The sequence below is a fragment of the Solea solea genome, chromosome 2, assembly GCF_958295425.1.
Source record: "Solea solea chromosome 2, fSolSol10.1, whole genome shotgun sequence".
In the NCBI taxonomy this organism is placed as follows: domain Eukaryota; kingdom Metazoa; phylum Chordata; class Actinopteri; order Pleuronectiformes; family Soleidae; genus Solea; species Solea solea.
In genome coordinates, this window is record NC_081135.1 from 33060644 (window position 1) to 33077390 (window position 16747).

At 40.5% G+C, this 16747-nt stretch overlaps 1 protein-coding gene across 2 annotated transcripts; it reads left to right on the plus strand.

Annotated features, from left to right (window-relative positions):
• Positions 1-1905: 1905 nt before the first annotated feature.
• Positions 1906-12348, plus strand: LOC131475313 (protein FAM171B-like). 2 transcript variants are annotated; one of them, XM_058653323.1, is made up of 9 exons: positions 1906-2027; positions 3271-3399; positions 8380-8613; positions 9297-9389; positions 9511-9669; positions 9992-10162; positions 10404-10520; positions 10858-10981; positions 11194-12348. In XM_058653323.1, exons 1-9 carry the CDS (start codon positions 1946-1948, stop codon positions 12119-12121), a joined length of 2037 nt encoding a protein of 678 aa, XP_058509306.1. In that variant the 5' UTR covers positions 1906-1945; the 3' UTR covers positions 12122-12348. The 2 variants fall into 2 exon arrangements, with proteins under 2 accessions (XP_058509306.1, XP_058509317.1); XM_058653334.1 differs by lacking the exon at positions 1906-2027 and having other exon boundaries at positions 3094-3399.
• The last annotated feature ends 4399 nt before the right edge of the window (positions 12349-16747 follow it).

Consider the following 16747-nt stretch of genomic DNA (forward strand, 5'->3'; position numbering starts at 1 on the left):
ACTTCTAATGTCATTGAGAGTGGAGACATTTATTAATGTAGGTAAAATGTAAATAAGGCATGATTAAGTACAGACTTTATACAGACTTAGTGGATTTAATTGTGCTGAATTAGCTCAAAGTCAGTGTGAAGCAGTTTGGTTTAGTTTAGAGCAGGGGTTCTCAAACTTTTTATACCAAGTGCTTTCTCATCATCCTCCTCTTCCTCACATACACTTCAGACACTGGTATAGTTGAATTAGATTATGATGGAATGAGTGATAAGTGACTATTTATTAATATTTTAGCATTTCTTTGTTATTTGTTTAAGTTTCCGGTCAAAATTCCTCAGCTCCACGTCGATCACGTACCCTGGTATATACAGTAGAACAGTATTTCTGATTTTTTGGTGCCTCTGGATCAGGGGTCTCAAACTCAAATGACCTCGGGGCCACTGAGGGTCTAGTTAAGTCAGTAGGGGGCCGGTCAAGTGAGAAACAAAAGTCCAACTTTTTCAGAAAAAGACATTGAAATAATATTATTTATGATGATATTTCACATAATTTTAAAAAGGGACAATAACTAGTTCACAATATAATGCAAAATGGCATGATGCATACCGAAATAACTAATTATAACTTTATATTGGGTGGCATGGCGCATGTAAGTGATTGAGGGGGCCCCGTAATGACTACACAATTAAGTTCTACACAGTTCACATATTTTACATATTTCAGCAAGCATATTCTCATCATAATCACATGTGTCAATGTAAATTGACTATATAAGAAGTAATTACTGTGACGCATTTCACTGGCAAACCTTCCAGCCCCATTAACTGGTTCTTTGTATAGGGCCGAGTGCCAATTGTGTTTTGACATTTAACCTTTCTATGATTGTGAAACGTCACAATCTATGTTAACAGGTGGGAAAATATTGCTTTGAATGACCTTGTGGTCAGAGCTGGATAAATAAATTAAATAAAAATTAATATAATGGGAAGATAGTGGCTACACGATTGTTATCAGTAAAGCCAGTGGATGACACTCAAGAGGACTATTAAGAGTAAAAGACAAAGATAAGGCTTTTTTTCCCCCACTCATTTATAAAACATCTCCATTAAACACTCATGTCATTCTCTCTGCAAGGGTTTGTGACAGCAGGGGGCGACAGACTGCATTTATGAGAGTCTGACCGCATGTGTTGTGTTCTCACTGTAGCCAGTGCTCTCACAGTCACCTGCCCTACTTCTCCTTTATGTAATACCTCTTTGATGAAGACACGACATACTGTAATTAAAGGTAAAAATCATTTTAGTATGAAACTGTTGACAGAGAATGAAGCACAGAAGTGTCTGGCACATCAATAAAACACTAGTTGAGAGAATGCTGTTCCTTCTCTATCGCGGTCTACTTAATTTTTATGACCAGGAGGTAAGAGAAGTTCACGGCTGGCGAAATTAGATGTTGCAGCACTGTATTAAATGTCGGAGAGTCACAATAAATAAAAACGAAGCGTACAAGAAAAGAAATCCTAAGAGAGAAGAGATGTCACAATAAAAGTGTGCAATCAGACACTTTGTTTTACACACCACACACATTTAATAATTGACATTTAATGTAGGCATCTATTAGACCTGGAACATCCCACTAATAGACATACCTGATAAATAAATGCACTATTTACTAAAAAATGCAAATACCATTAACTGAAAGGTTTGTGTTGTTGTGCAGGATATTGCATTATTCCCATCTAGTGGTGGAAAACAGGTGATGCAAGTGTCTTGATGAGCGCATGAAATTCTGCTCCCAGGTGGCAGCAGAAATATCAAGATGTTAATTGTTGGAGTTCAGTGAAGGACGAGTGCAGTTTGACTTTTATTGATTTGGTGTTTTGATCAAAGGTGGTGGTGGAAACATCTCTATTAGTGAATAACTTCATTGTTATCTACATTGAAAGCCATGGAATATGTTTCTTCAAACCATTCATCATCATTATCATCATCATCATCATCATCATAGGCGGCAACAGCCTCATGTCCTACATGCAGGTGGGTCATTACATATTTTGGTACAATTGTTTTTTCAGGTTATTTCTTCAATTTTGTTGTTTTTTTCAAAGGAAAATTCCTTTTCATTCATAGAAAACCTTGTTTTGAGTGGGATAGTAATGCACAGCACCCCTAATGGGTGAAATCAGTATTGCACAAACAAACAAAACAAAATATTTAATCTTCATATTTTTTTTTCTTTTTAAAAGATCCATAGGAGCCAATCTTTTCCTATTTTTTTGCTCAAAAGGAGAAACATTTAGATTAATTTTTCCCACTTGCCTTTCAGGACTTCTTTAGGCGTAAGGAAGAAAGAAAACTTCCTTTTCATCCTTTTAGAAAACCTTTCCTAATAAAAATACAAAATGTGGGATAGTGGTAGCACAGCACCCCTAATGGCCCAAATCAATATTACATGCTTAATCTTCCCTATCTTTTAAAAAATACCCCTGGGAGCCAATCTTTATGCCCAAAAGGAAAAAACAAAACAAAACAGGAAAATCATCTTAAAAAGATTCATCTTGCCTTAAAATACTTCTGTACAAGTAAAGAAGGAAGGAAAACGAATTGTCATTCCTTGTAGAAAACCTTTTCTAATAAAGATACACATTTCAGAGTGGGATAGTGGTGACACAGCATCCCTAATGGCTAGAATCAGTATTACAAAAACACTTTGAAATTTTTAATCTTCATCTTTTAAAAAAAATCGTAATTTTTGCGGGGGGTTTGCCCCCAAAAAGGGTAAAAATCAACCTTTTGTATCTCCTTTTTTCCCTTTTTGCCTTTCAGGGCTTCTGTACAAGTAATAGTCAAATAAAGTAAGTTTCATTCTTCATGACCGTTTTACTTAATGCCACTGCATATTTTAAAACGAGATAAACACGATTGTTTCCCTGCACTGTAACTAATATTATGTATTGAACCTTTTTGTATTGACTTATACTTGCCTTACATAATTTGTCAGATAGATAGAGAGCGAGATAGAGCCTCACAGAGCAGCTTAAAGGGGAGGAGTTTACTTTGCTGTGTGAACAGTGGCTGAAAAGGAAGTAGTTGTGAGGACAGAGCAGTGGAGCGAGCATCTCTCTGTTCTCTGTTAGTTATAGATGAGTCCTGTGATGAGTGAGAAGTAGGGAGACTCTGCTCTCTCTCCCTCTCTCTGTCTGTCTCTGTCTCTCAGTCAGAGTCATGCGCCTGTTGATGTGTCTCATATCTGCGCTCATTTTGTGCACAAACAACAAAGCTGCTGCTGCGGAGTTCACTGAGGCTGTGGGACGTTCTCTGCATGTCGATGATGGCAACTTTTCAGAGCCGGATCAAGTGGAACAAGAGGCCTTTCACCACCAACAGCAAGTGCTGGATCCACTGCCAGGTTTGAACTGGACTCGCACGAAAGACAGCAGCCCTGTTTAAACTGCATATAAAACATAGTGTTTAAGTAGATTTAATCACATATTCCTGTAAATGTTGTATGTATTTTGACAGTGTTTGACAAGCTATCCCATGGCTTTCCTTCACGGATTATAGACTTAAGATGTCCTCGCTTAGATCTCTGCAGACCATCTGTATCAGGACTCGTGTCCTCATATCAGATCAGCTGATGAGCAGTAAGTGGTGTGGGAGCACAACAGTGTCTCCATCTGTCATGATCACAAACAGACTCTTTATAGTTGTATACTGTAGATATTATTGGATCATACGGACATTTGAGACAGTGTCTGGCTGATTCTCTTGCGCTTGAAAAACTCACATTTGTGTTGAAGTGTAAACACCCCAATCTTTGACAAGATATGGAGATCTTTCATGATAGTACGCTAGCCTTGACTGTCAACCATCAACCATTTTAATTGTTTTGAAGTGCCTTTCTCTTCTAGATAAAAGAGATAGCTATTGGACCAACACCTCAAGATGATCTATGTTTTGGACTGTGTCAATAATGCATTTTCCTTCCCCTGTCATATTTTGCACTTTTAAGATGAGCCAGTTCTCGTTTGCACCGGTGTTATTTGTTGTAGTGTTATTGATATTGATATTTTTCTCTGAAGTTAATCAACACACTTGTTGGAATATTGACATTTCAAATTAGGCTCTCAGTCGTCAGGTCATAGTCGTCTTCAGTAATTATCTGTAGGCAACTGGACTTAATTTTGAAGATGTTTTAACTCCCATCCAAGAGTGCTTCTTCACTTCTGTCTAACTGGTGGAGAAATCCATGTATTTAGCCTCTGAGAGCTTGAACCCATGAGGATTGTTCCCCCCTCTGACCCAGTTGTTGGTACAGTCATGTCATCATGGTACTAACATAACACCGTTAATTCTACAAGTCAAGGTGTGAAAGATCGTCATTAGGGTCACCTGAGAGACAGAATCTGCTATTGTGCGAATGTTGGACTTAACCTTTGTTGTTCTGTGTGTGATTGTTATTCCTCTTATCAAGTTTGGCGACCTTTATTCTCTCCTAGGGGAAATTAGCTTCACAGCCAGTAGAAGCAAACACACTAGATCACAACAGGTCATTCAAAAGTCTAATCACTGCAGGTACAAATTCATATTTTAGACTCTTAGTCCTGCATCTCGGAAAGGAATCAAGCTCAACCTCGTTTCTGGATCTCCCAGGATCAGTCTGGCTTTTTACTGTAGAATCCACATTCAAACGACGGAAGAGAGCTCAGGACAGCATTGTAGGTGGCTGATGGCTGGTGTCATGGTTCACCTCCTGTGCTCACTCATGTTTTCTCCAGTACATCCAGCTAGCTTCCTTCCTTCCTCTCCCAAACCGTCTGTCCTCCCGGAGAGTAGGCCGTCGTTTTCATAGAAGCCCAAAGAGGAGAGAAGTGTGTGAAATATACAATAATAATAAGCGCTCTCTCTTTCTCTTTTTTTTGCCATTCCATCTAAATCACCTGTTTACAGTACACTTATTCTTGTCGCTGCATTATGTGATATGTATTACGTAACACCCTCTTCATAGCAGTGATGTGTGCACTTGTCACAGGCATCTCCTTGTTTACAACAGAGCGGTGGTGAAGATCTGTGTGAAAGAAGTGTTTGTGACTTCCACGTCCACTGATTCATGACTAATTCATGTTCCTGTAGGAGGACAGTACATCACCATGTGATTGCCCCCTTCCCAGCTTTTCATGATTTATCTCTTGGAACTGCACCCGTGCATTATGTCTACCATTCCCGGCCCTGCAGCCAAATTATTCCTCCTCCTCCTCCTCCTCCTCATGTCACTTCAGTTCAGAGTTAACTTGCAGGGAAATGACCCACTTTCCACTCTACTAAATAGTAACAATCATGTACCCAAAAAAAACACCTTCTTTCATGAGCCAGATGGCCAATTCTCCTATGTTGAGATTAACATCACCAGTGTTGCAACCTTCTTAAATTGGGACGTCTTTATTTATTTATATAAATGACTCGGGGTGCTTTTGCTTGTCAGGGTACATTCAGCTCTTCATCAACTCCAACCGAGACATCTTCTTCAGATCAGGCCCTCGTGTCAACATGGCACACACCCCCCCTTCACCTCCTACAATACTGGAATATATGGCCTAATTCCAACATGGATATAAACAAGCATGATTGTGATAATGGGGGTGTGGGTGTGTGGTGACCAGAGATAAATCCCTGTGGGACCATCTGTTTGTGCCGCGTGGTCGTCGTCACTGAACTGACCAGTCAACATGTTGTCTGTGAAGCGATTGTGCCGTATCTGTGTCATAATGTCAGCGTTAGCATCACATTCAAGCTCTTTTAGCCTCAGGCAGTGCTGGTTGTTCAGTCACTTCTTAACTTGCCCTTTGTCTCACTAACAGCTTTGTAATTGAACGTTAGATGAGTGCAACATATGTGACCCAGATTTGCTCGAGTCAGATGTGCGCAGACGGATGAAGTAAGCCTTTGGAAACACTGTTTTCTTCTTGCGTTGTCACAGATAACAGCGTTCAAGCCATATCACACAGTGGCCTCACACAGCCCATTTCATTATACTCCATAAACCCGCTTCATGGCATGGTTCAGTTCGCCAAATGGGAGGATTATAGTCTTTCTGGCACAGCGCACCTTCACTTCACCCACCACCACCACCAACCCTTCAGAGAAAGAAGATTCCACACACACACACGCGCGCGCACGCCTTCTGGTCCATCTGCACTGGCAGCACACTTGTTTTTATCTCCGTGGGTTGACGCTAACACAGCCAAGTGGAATTATTTGCCTCATGTTGTGGCTGAGAACGATGGCAAGAGCGAGATGATTCAAAGGGAATTGTTTTGGGGGACTGTGGGATATGGGTTGTGAAAGCTGGTGGCATAAGGTATGAGAGCTTCAGTCAAGCTTTGGCTGATCGTTGAGCAGCAGGATTATGAGCGGCAGCAAATCCAACCAGTGCTCCTGTGAGTCAGGGCTGAACTGTGGACATTAGAGAAAGACATTTATGAAATATTGACCGCTGAAAGTGCAGCGGTGCAGGGCTTTGTTCCTAAAAGTGCAGAGAGAAGAACAAAATAACAGCAGCTGAGATTTATGTCTCACTCTCACTAAAACTCACTCTCCAGTCCGAACTCCACGGAAACTGTTTAGTACAGTAGAGAATGTTTATGGCAGGGCAGGAGTTGAGTTTTGTGGGTGTACACACAAGGCTGCTCATGATTCCAAGGATTTTCTTCTTAGAATTGTTTCATAGCTTCATCATCAGTATGGGAAATATGGAACAAAATATCACATCACTTACTTCATATCACTATTTTCAGAACTGACCTGTTATCACTTTTACAAAGTTGTTTTGGTGAACATGTTTGGCACATGGTTGCCAGGAAACAGGACAATTGAATCCAGAAACAACCAGGGCCGGCCCAAGCCTTTATGGGGCCCTAAGCTGAATTTGATTCCCACCCCCAACTCGGAGTAGTAGGTGAATGACTTTTATTGATACCAATGTAACACTTTAAACTGCATTATTATAGTTGTGTTATTTAAACCAAACCAGTGTCACTGAGGGTTAGAGGACAGTAAAAATCAAATAAGTGGTGATATTAATAAACCAGTTTATTTGACTGCAAATGTGCACTAAATGATGAATCTCCAACTCCAAAATAAAACCAAAGAACTTAAGATCAACACTGTTAAATATCTAAATATATCTAGATTTCTTTAATAGGTTAAAATGTTTTCTTTTTCTCCACACACTATTGGGGGCCCAAGCACACTCTTAGTTCGCTTATGCCTTTGGCCGGCTCTGCCAGAAACACTGACACAAACAATCCGAATAAATATGAATTGCTGTTTTTAATGAACCCACAATGAGGCTTTTATATTCATATCAGGAGCAGCCATTTTGGAGCACCATGTTTTCACAGTAGCACACTGTGAGTTGAGTTTTGATTGTAACTGAAGCTTGGAAGGGAAGGGTGAGGTGAGAGATATTCTCTACCGTGAACCTCTTCTCCTGAGCTTGCTTTAGTGAATGTTGGTGTGAAAATGGCTGATTGGCTTTGTGCACAAGGTGTCACATTATCATTAGGTCCTAAATGGGATTTTCTCGCAGCCACTTGAGAACACAATGATTAGAACTCTCATGAGATTTACATTATTGGAAATATGTACTGTACTCCGCCGTCGTCTGCATGCTGATGTTGCATAATCTCGTATTGAGTGGCTTTTTTTGTGCCCCCTCTTTGGAATCTGCTGGGGTTAATGGATTGATATCCCCCCCGGGAGTCAGCAAATTAGTTTCCTGCTGTTGGTGTGTTGTCACTAAGGTGTAACAGCCTCTGCAAGGTTGATGGCAAGTGCAGCCAACTCCATTCTGTCCAAGCTGTACTTGGTAGTGAAACTGTCTTTTTATGCAACTCTGATAACCCTGAACGATTTGGGGAAACTATTCTCATTGCGATTTTATTGGCAGTTGACAACAACCGAAAAGAAAATTCTAATAAGAAGATAACAATAAATTGCAGTCTTTAAAATTGCAATTTTGATTTGAAAATGATTCATTATTTGGCCCTAATTGTATTTTATTCAGCTGACTATGCTATTAAGAAAATGGGTGACTTTTAATAGTGAACTTGTGCTGCTTTATTTTTTAAAAATGTGTCATGGTGGTAGAATAACCACAGTATTTGTTCAACTCAATCCAACATTAATCTGTAATCCTATTCTCTGTGGTTTTGTGTCTTCTCGTGAATCACAGATAAACACTGTTGTGAATGTTGACAAAGCAGAAGGTTTATCTGTGCTTTGTCTAGTTTTAAGGTCCATTAGGGTCTTTCTAGTTCACATATTGCTCATCCCATATGAAGCATTTGTAAAACGGTTATCTTTCTCTAAAATGTTTCTCCTTTCTTAGGTTCAGTCTTTAACCTTAAGGTCCATGTTGACGACGTGCTAAGTCATCAGCCCGTGAGCCAGGCAGTGGTCGAGGTTTACATCAACTACACCAAGTTCAACTCGGCTCACACTGGAGAGAATGGCACCGTTCTGCTTCATGTACCGGACCACGCTGGTCTGCCGATCACAGTGGTGGCCTGCAAGGATGGATACGTTTGCACGCTGCTGCCGTGTAAAACCAGCCGGATGCCAAGTAAGATGTTTGTCAATGTACAGAATGTTATGTGTCACTGCTGTGAGAAAACAAGTGTTGTTTTTATTCAGGATCTTATGTCTCCTGTCATCTTTACAGCTTTTATGACTGAGATGCATTTGAGTGTCATGAGTGACTTTTAAGCTGTTTGTCAGCTGTTTCACAAAAGTCAGAGAGTTGCGATAAATACTTCGAAAAAAAAACCAATGCATAAATTAAACTATTTTGATTATTTGATTGAAAGTTTTTCAAATAACAAGTTCTGCGATTTCAGCCCCATAACTGTTCATTGCTCCTTTAGGACCGTAAAGTGCATATTGTTCATCATGATTTTGCTCAACATTTTCCACCATTTGCTGACATTTTATGAACAAAATGTGTCACTTAAACATTTAAAATCTGGCCAAAATACTGTAAACTCTCTACTTGTCCACATGCACTGAAATTTAAATTTAAAAACATGCCTCCCCCACAAAAGTCAATATTAGGACGATGCAATAGCCCCCGTGTGGAGAGTGTATGTTTTGGTCTCTGACGGTTATGAGTAGTATATTCTGTTCACTGTGTAATGTACAACACTAAGTCATGCTGCCATCTAGTGGATAAGAGCTGAAATGTAAATGAAATGGTGAGCACTGACTTTAAAATCCCTCCTCTAATTTCCACTTGTACACTCAATGCAGTATTTTCATCAGTGACCATGTCACTACTGGGTCGAAACCAAGGGAACATCTGGCTCTTTGAGGACTCTGTCATGATCACAGGAAAAACATCTGGTACTGTATCAGTTAAGTCATACATACACACATACACACACACTCCAGAAAGTAAATACACAAAGGCATAAACAAATACGTATTACCAATGATTATTTATCATATTTCCTTTCATCCATAGATACTGTGTCACAATCTGTTGTCCAGTTTCCCAAGAGCCTACTGAATCTGAACCAGACCGGTAATCTCACCCTGGTCGAGGCCTATCTAACTGTTCCCCAGCTGTCATCAGACGGTGTCGATGCTCTCAGCACTTTGGGGATCATGAGCAGTAAATCGGGTAGGTTTTCAATCCCAAGACAGTGGATACTGAGGCAGACGGTACACAGTACACAGTATTTGATAGATACAAATCCAAACCTAGGTGATTGACGCATACACAGAGAGTTAAAGTTAATTTATCGATGGCTATCAGCGTAAGAAGAATTTCCACTATTAAAATAAGAGTCAAAAACTGTCAGTCAGTCTTGTTACCACTCAGGCAAAGTTTTGGACATGAAACTTCCTTCCAAAAAAAAAAGGACAAAAGTGGGTATATTTACATAGAACATATGTATTTTTCCAGCTTCTCTTCTTCAGCACAGTTGTTTTTTTCCCCCAAGGGTTTGTCAGTGTGGAGCTGAGCCCGGTGGCAGCTGTCAGCGTGCAGCTTTTCTCAGGAGACACGGAGTTGCATATCAGCGGGCCCGTACAGATCAGCCTCAGCGTTCCTGACGGCTGTGGACTTCAGATTTCCACTGTTGTCCCAGCATGGTTCTTCAACCGCACCACTGGTGAGTGCACCAAATGCTATAAAGAAGAAGAAGAAGAAGAAGAAGAAGTATGGAAGATTCTGCAGCTTCCACTCATGAAACTGTTCGGAGAGAAAAGACACCCAGAAAATCTTCTTCAAACTACTTCTTGCCATAAAAGTTCAATAACTCTGACCTCACAAACCAGAGTCCGTGTCACTTTTAGTTCACAGAACAATAAAAATTTGCAAATATAAAGACGACATGTTTTATTTCTGTTTAGGTGGGTGGATGAGAAAAGGACTGGGGAAGGTGGTGTCAAGAGATGGAAAACTCATGTGGACATTTACAGCCCCTCACCTGGGCGACTGGATCGCTGCACCTCTGTCATCAACCAGAGGCAAGTGTTCATCATAGTCATGTTTGGTGACTGTATATGGAACACAATGAACTGTTGCATATACATGGTGATGCCATGTTTATCAGTGAAGTTTAAAAACTGAAAATTAAACGATGGCTTGTTGTGTATCTGCTGGAGAACCCGGAGAAAACCCACACACACACACATGCGGAGAACATGCAAACTCCATGCAGAAAGGGCCTTGTTCCGAACGAGTTGCGAACCCGGGTGTTTTAGAAGCCAGTGTAAAATTATCAGAATGTACTAAAGCTGGCCTGGACTAGGTTTTGTGTAGACAATTAAAATTGTGTCCCTGTCTATGTCACTTTTGCTTTAGGCTTCTTTGAAATTGCCATTCCTGCTGATTTCCTCTTACACCATTCCTCTTTCCTGATGGTGCTCGGAGGAGGAGTGATTTTTGTCCTCGTCTTTCTTCTGGTTGGATTGTATTACTGTTGCAGGTAACAAAGGCTTTCAACTCATACTAGTCTCTATAGTACACACTAAATGGTGACGGTGTACAGATTGACATCTTAAGACACAATTCCTGGTTTTGTTGCACGCCAAATCACAAAATATCTTAAATAAAAAACTTCCCTTTGAGCTGAAAATGTTGATTTTTTTTGAGCGGTTTCCTCATAACTTTAACATAAATGTACTATTTCACCCACAGACCTTCCCTCAGTGGAGCTGAAGAAAAGATGACGATGCAGCCAATGTCGAAAAAGGACCAAACCACCTCCACGTGTGAAGATCAAGTCTTTGAAGTGCCTTCAATGGACGGTTCTCAACCCCAGGGTGGGCTGAAGCAGTCGTTCCCAGATTCCTCACTGCACGGTGGCAACACACGGGCCAGTCCCAATGATGTGGCTCTTACACTGGAATGCACTGAATCGAATCTTGACTCTGAATCTAATGATGTGACTTGTTTACACACAACTACAGAGCAGATGACAGTTCCGGGATCTCTGGCTGGCAATTTTTTCCTCTACAACCAGCCCGTTGCCATCCTTCACGCTCCCGCATTTTTTCATTTGAACGAGCTGGAGGAATACCCCGAGTGGAGCAAATCAGCCACTCTTCCCCGAGCCGGGGCTTCAAACAGTGCTGCCTGTGAGCCACTGAGCAAAGACGGCTTCACTCAGACGCTGCCAAAGGGTCCGCCTTTGACCCAGAACACGGAGATGGAAGCTGAGGATCGGCTGGGAGAGCTGGAGAGCCTACGGGGGGCCACTGCCCCCAACACATCCATGGGTCACTTCAATCTCCCTGAGTCGGTGTCGGTCCCAGGAACATTAAACAAAATCAGGGACAGCAGGCACTCGGCGCATGCATTAGGAGAGTTGTCTAAAAGCTCCTCCCACCAGCCTCCCCGGGCCTGGTTTGTGTCACTGGAGGGCAAACCTGCAGCTGAGATCCACTACGCTGTGTCAGAGCAGCACAGGAGGAGGAGGCCGGCAGAGAGTCGGGAGACCAGTTTAGACTCCGGGGTGGACATGAACGAGCTGAACCCATTGTCGGGCAGGAGGGCCTTACCGCTGGAGCGCAGCGCTACGTTTGTCAAAAGCTCCCCCGTCAGTAAACACACAGATCCACATTAACACATTTCTTAATTTTCCTTATAGGTTCAGCCAGGGATTACAAATCCACCTAACAATCTGTGTCATTAATATTCCATACTGACGCTCCACTGTGACCAGACGTCATTTAGACTTTTACTTATAAGCGATGTTTCTGCATGGTGTGATGTACTTTACCACAAAGTGAATCCTTCTATTATATATTTTAGTACAAATAAATCAGTGAATAAATGAACAACTGACCTTGATGATTTCTCTACAGTCGACTAATAACAATGAAGAGCAGAGAGAGAGTGTTTCATTCATAAATCAAATCACTGAGAAATAAGAGGAAAGCCCTCAGAGTGGAAATCTCTGCCAACACTTTTTATTTTTAATCCTGAATATGAATCCATATCACCAGCTAAATCGAATAATTTTCTTCCTTTTGACCATAACTTACATCCCCGGAATATTTAATCAAATAATTCATTTTCACTCTTTTGAGTTTTGATGAGCGCTGCCAAAAACACACCCTCCTTGGCAAAGAGACAAATCTCTGACGATGGGAAATTCAATCAATCACTTCTTCATTCTTCTCAAGAGTAGTAGATGAGACGCTAAAGTGCAATTTTCTCCCCTGAATCCTGCAGACTTTGATGACATCACATGGTAAGTGCCTGGAGTGTGAGAGGCTGCACGGGCTCACAGTGACATAAATAGGAAGATATGACATATCAAATATTATATATGTATGTATATATATATATATATATATATATATAATTATATATTCAAACAAAGAAAATAACAAAATAACTAGTTTAATGACTTTAGGAAGCAGTGAGAAATGAGTCAATCCTGAAAACATTGTTGCATGATGACCTATTTCAGCTGGGATTGGCAAAAGAATTATCTTTTTTTTTATTTAATTTCTTCCTTGGACCATAACTTACATCCTCACAAAATGTCATCCAATTATTTTCTTAAATGTAGGAGTTCTGTGTTCTTCAGTGAATGAATGAATGAAGCTAGACTCCAGGTTGCTGCACCGTAGCTACCTAGCCACTAGAGGTCACAAGTGTGTAAGTTTTGCCATGGTGATCAGAATTGCACTGTAGCATTGGCACTAAATAATTAATTTTCATAGTATACAATGTTGTAAATACCAAAAATGTATAAAACTGATTATTAAAGTTTTATATCCCCTTATAGCTACTTTATTTTACATATAATGAAATGAGTAGGAATTGGACATTTTGAGAGTTTGAGGTACTCAATACCTGATCCCAAGACAGGGATCAGTTAAAGGATTTTTACAGGCGTGGAGCAGTGAAACCCCCCAGACTTGACCTTGTCTTCACAGCATCACACCCAGCTGCCTCTGCTGTGTTGGTACAGTGATACTAGCAGGTGCTGCACACAGTCCTGCAGTGAGGCCTTGTTGGGTACCTGCCTGTCTCAGCACTTGGTGTTTGTGGATGAATGAAAGTGCAGAAGAAGCAAGGTGGCTGCCGGAGAATCTGTTTGGAATGGAAAACAGCTGTGACGCACTTGGTGGAGCATAAAAACACCAGCGGGATTAGCGCTGGTCAAAGGGGGACGGGACGGTGAATGACAAACACGCTACTACGCCTCATGTCGACTGGATGCCTGTTGCTCTTGCTTGTATTTCTAAAGGTTTTTGTATTTGTATGATTTTTTTTTTTTTATTCTTTGCCTGTTAGAAAGAATTTACATTGGCAGCCCATGGCCGGAAGGTCGCCAGTTCAAGTCCCTAACGGGTCAAGGGCTGGGGTGCCCCAATCCCAATGGCTCACTGTTAATTGGACACTCTAAATTGACCCCCACATCCAGTGTATTCCTGTTTGCCATTCCCAGGCCTGGATAAATGGAAGGGTTGTGTCAGGAAGGCGGCAAAAAAATCTTCAAATCCAACTCAAATGTAGATCATTCCAATGTGGCGCCCCCTACAGAAGGCAAAGAAGAAAGACAAAACAAATGCTGCTTATTAGCTTGAATCTTTCTATTTTAGACATTTCCTGTCGCTCAGTTTAATTTTGACCTAAGTTCCTGAGTTTCTCTGAATATCGCGGCACTTAACAGAAAAACAGCGGCATGCCCTATTGTTCCACTCCTCTCCTGCCGTTCCAGCACGGCGGGCGTGTGTCACATGCCACCGCGCTGCCAAGCTTTCCGAAACATGAACCCTCACCATGTGGTGACAAGAGAGCCAGCTTTAACTGCAGTTGTTTTAGTGGCAGGATATACACAGATATGCATGGGTTTTACACCGGGGTTTCCAAAGTGATCCTCAATCGTAAAAAAAAAAAAAAAAGGTGCAGCAGTTGGGTTTTTTTTTTTTTCCAGGTCATGCTGATTGTCGAGTATCAATCACTTCACACAATCTGCAAGACTGAAACTGTGTCAAGGACATTTTTGTGACACTATGCTTTAGAATGATAAGCCTAACCCCACCTGACTTTCATCGCTGCTTATTATTCAGTGCAGCCCACACTACCTGTGCTGGTGAAATGAAAGTAATGAAAACATCTGTGCCTCTCTCGTCTGTCTGCGTAACACTGGGGCGACTGTGTGAGGCTGCAGCCACCTGTTGTTTGTCTCCCTTCAATTCTTAATTAGAGTGAGAACTAAAAAACACAGTCTACAGGGGGAGCAGAGTCAGAAACAAACTGTTCCCAAACTTAAGAATATGAGGCTCATTTTAAATTCTGAAAATCATTTTGCTTCCCACTGATACCTTTTAATTACTTTCCTTTCTCCGCCTGAAAGCCTCCACATCATCATCATCATCATCATCCTTGTCATGGACGAACATCACATAAAAAAAATAGATCCCTTACCAATTACAACACTGTGGATGTGAGGGCCTCTTTAAATGAACTGGGAATATTTGACGCTTAATTACAAAGCTGAAATCACCATTTTAGAGGAATGTATTGTTTGGTCTCATGGAAAATAGTACACAAAAAATGTCCAATGTATACATTATTAGTCTTTTATCAAGTACCTAAGAGTGTATCTTACCAGAAAATGACTTTGATAGATGTTGAAATCACCTTTTTTTTTATAAAATTACTTAAGTAAACAGTCTTAAAGTGTATGACGTTAACTGAACTTCAAAAGTGATATAAAATACTTACATACATGTATGAGTTGTCAAGCAGCTCATCAAGACTAGAAAAGCTCTATATAAATATAGACCATTACCAGCTCTTCTTCTTCTTCTGATTTTATTTGATAGTAAACAAAGAGTAACAAGAGTAACAAAGATAGTTAGAGGAAATGCAGTGGAGTAAAAGTACACAATTTATTTAGAAAATGTAGTGGAGTAAAAGCAAAAGTTGCTAGAAATATAAATAACAAAGTCAAGTACAGATATGTGAATGTTGTACTTAAGTACACGAACAAAGTATTTGTAGTATTTCATTTATTTAGTTTCAATAAACCTCTATAATTTTACAATAAAGTTTGTAAAAAAAAAGAAAGAAAAGAAGAAAGCTGAAATCATGGCCCACATGCAGTACCTGCATGGCCCACTGGGGGCAGCAGAAATGGTCAAATATAATTGGTATTCATTTCCTTTTTGTTATGAGATTTAAAATTGTTCAACATGTGTATCTCATATTTATTCTTCACCAGGGAATAACCTCTAATTGGCCGGTGTTACTTAGTTAGTTAAGGAATTAGTTAATGAATTATTTGTGATCTAAACGGCTGGTTTCGAACGTTAGCCAATCACATTCGAGCACCAGGTGCAAAGCGTCATCCAATCATCCTCGCCAGTCGCCAGAGAGTGAGGAAGCTGGTTTTGGGTGGGAAAAAAAATGGCGTCAACGTTAGCTACTCACCAAAATCAACAACAACCCCAAAACTCTAATTCACTAAGACTAAAAGTAGTTACAACCGCAAACAAACGGGAACTCGTTTTTGCGGCGCAACAAGTGAAAAATCCTTCAATGACGCAACGTGAGGAAGAAGAGCTGCACCTGAAAACAAACATTTCTGATGAAGGTGGAGAAATATCTGGACCAAACATCACATTACGACGTTTTATAAGGTAAGAAAGTGTTTATTCTTTACATATAGGCTGTCATGTATTGTCAGGGACACTAATGATAACAATACCACGTTATTTTGTGGTTAAATACACTAGCTGGTCACTTTATTAGGTACACCTGTTTGCCTCCAGATCTTACTTTATTGTTCATGGCACAGATTCAACAAGGTGCTGGAAATATTCCACAGAGTTGCTGGTCCATTTTGATATGATGGAGTAAGACAGACAATGATTTGTTGATGTGAATCTCTCATTTCCACCACATCCTGATGGTGCTCACATAGATGTGGTGACTGTGGAGGCCATTTGCCATGAAAATGAAATTGAAAGGATTGGGGTTTTATCACGTGGTGCAGTCATTTCTCCAGCTTTTTTTTTTGTTTGAAAATCAGAATTATTAGGATATTGTCGGCCTTACTTTTAATTCCCCCTGCTTCCCACGGGTTAAAAATGATTAAAATTGTGCTTATTATTGTTATGTCTTAATCTTCAACTAATCCCCATCATTGAGCCAAAATAGCACAGCTCGGTGTAAATGGGTTAAGAAATAGCCCGGAGTTGAAAATGGCTCGACATGGATACCCTGT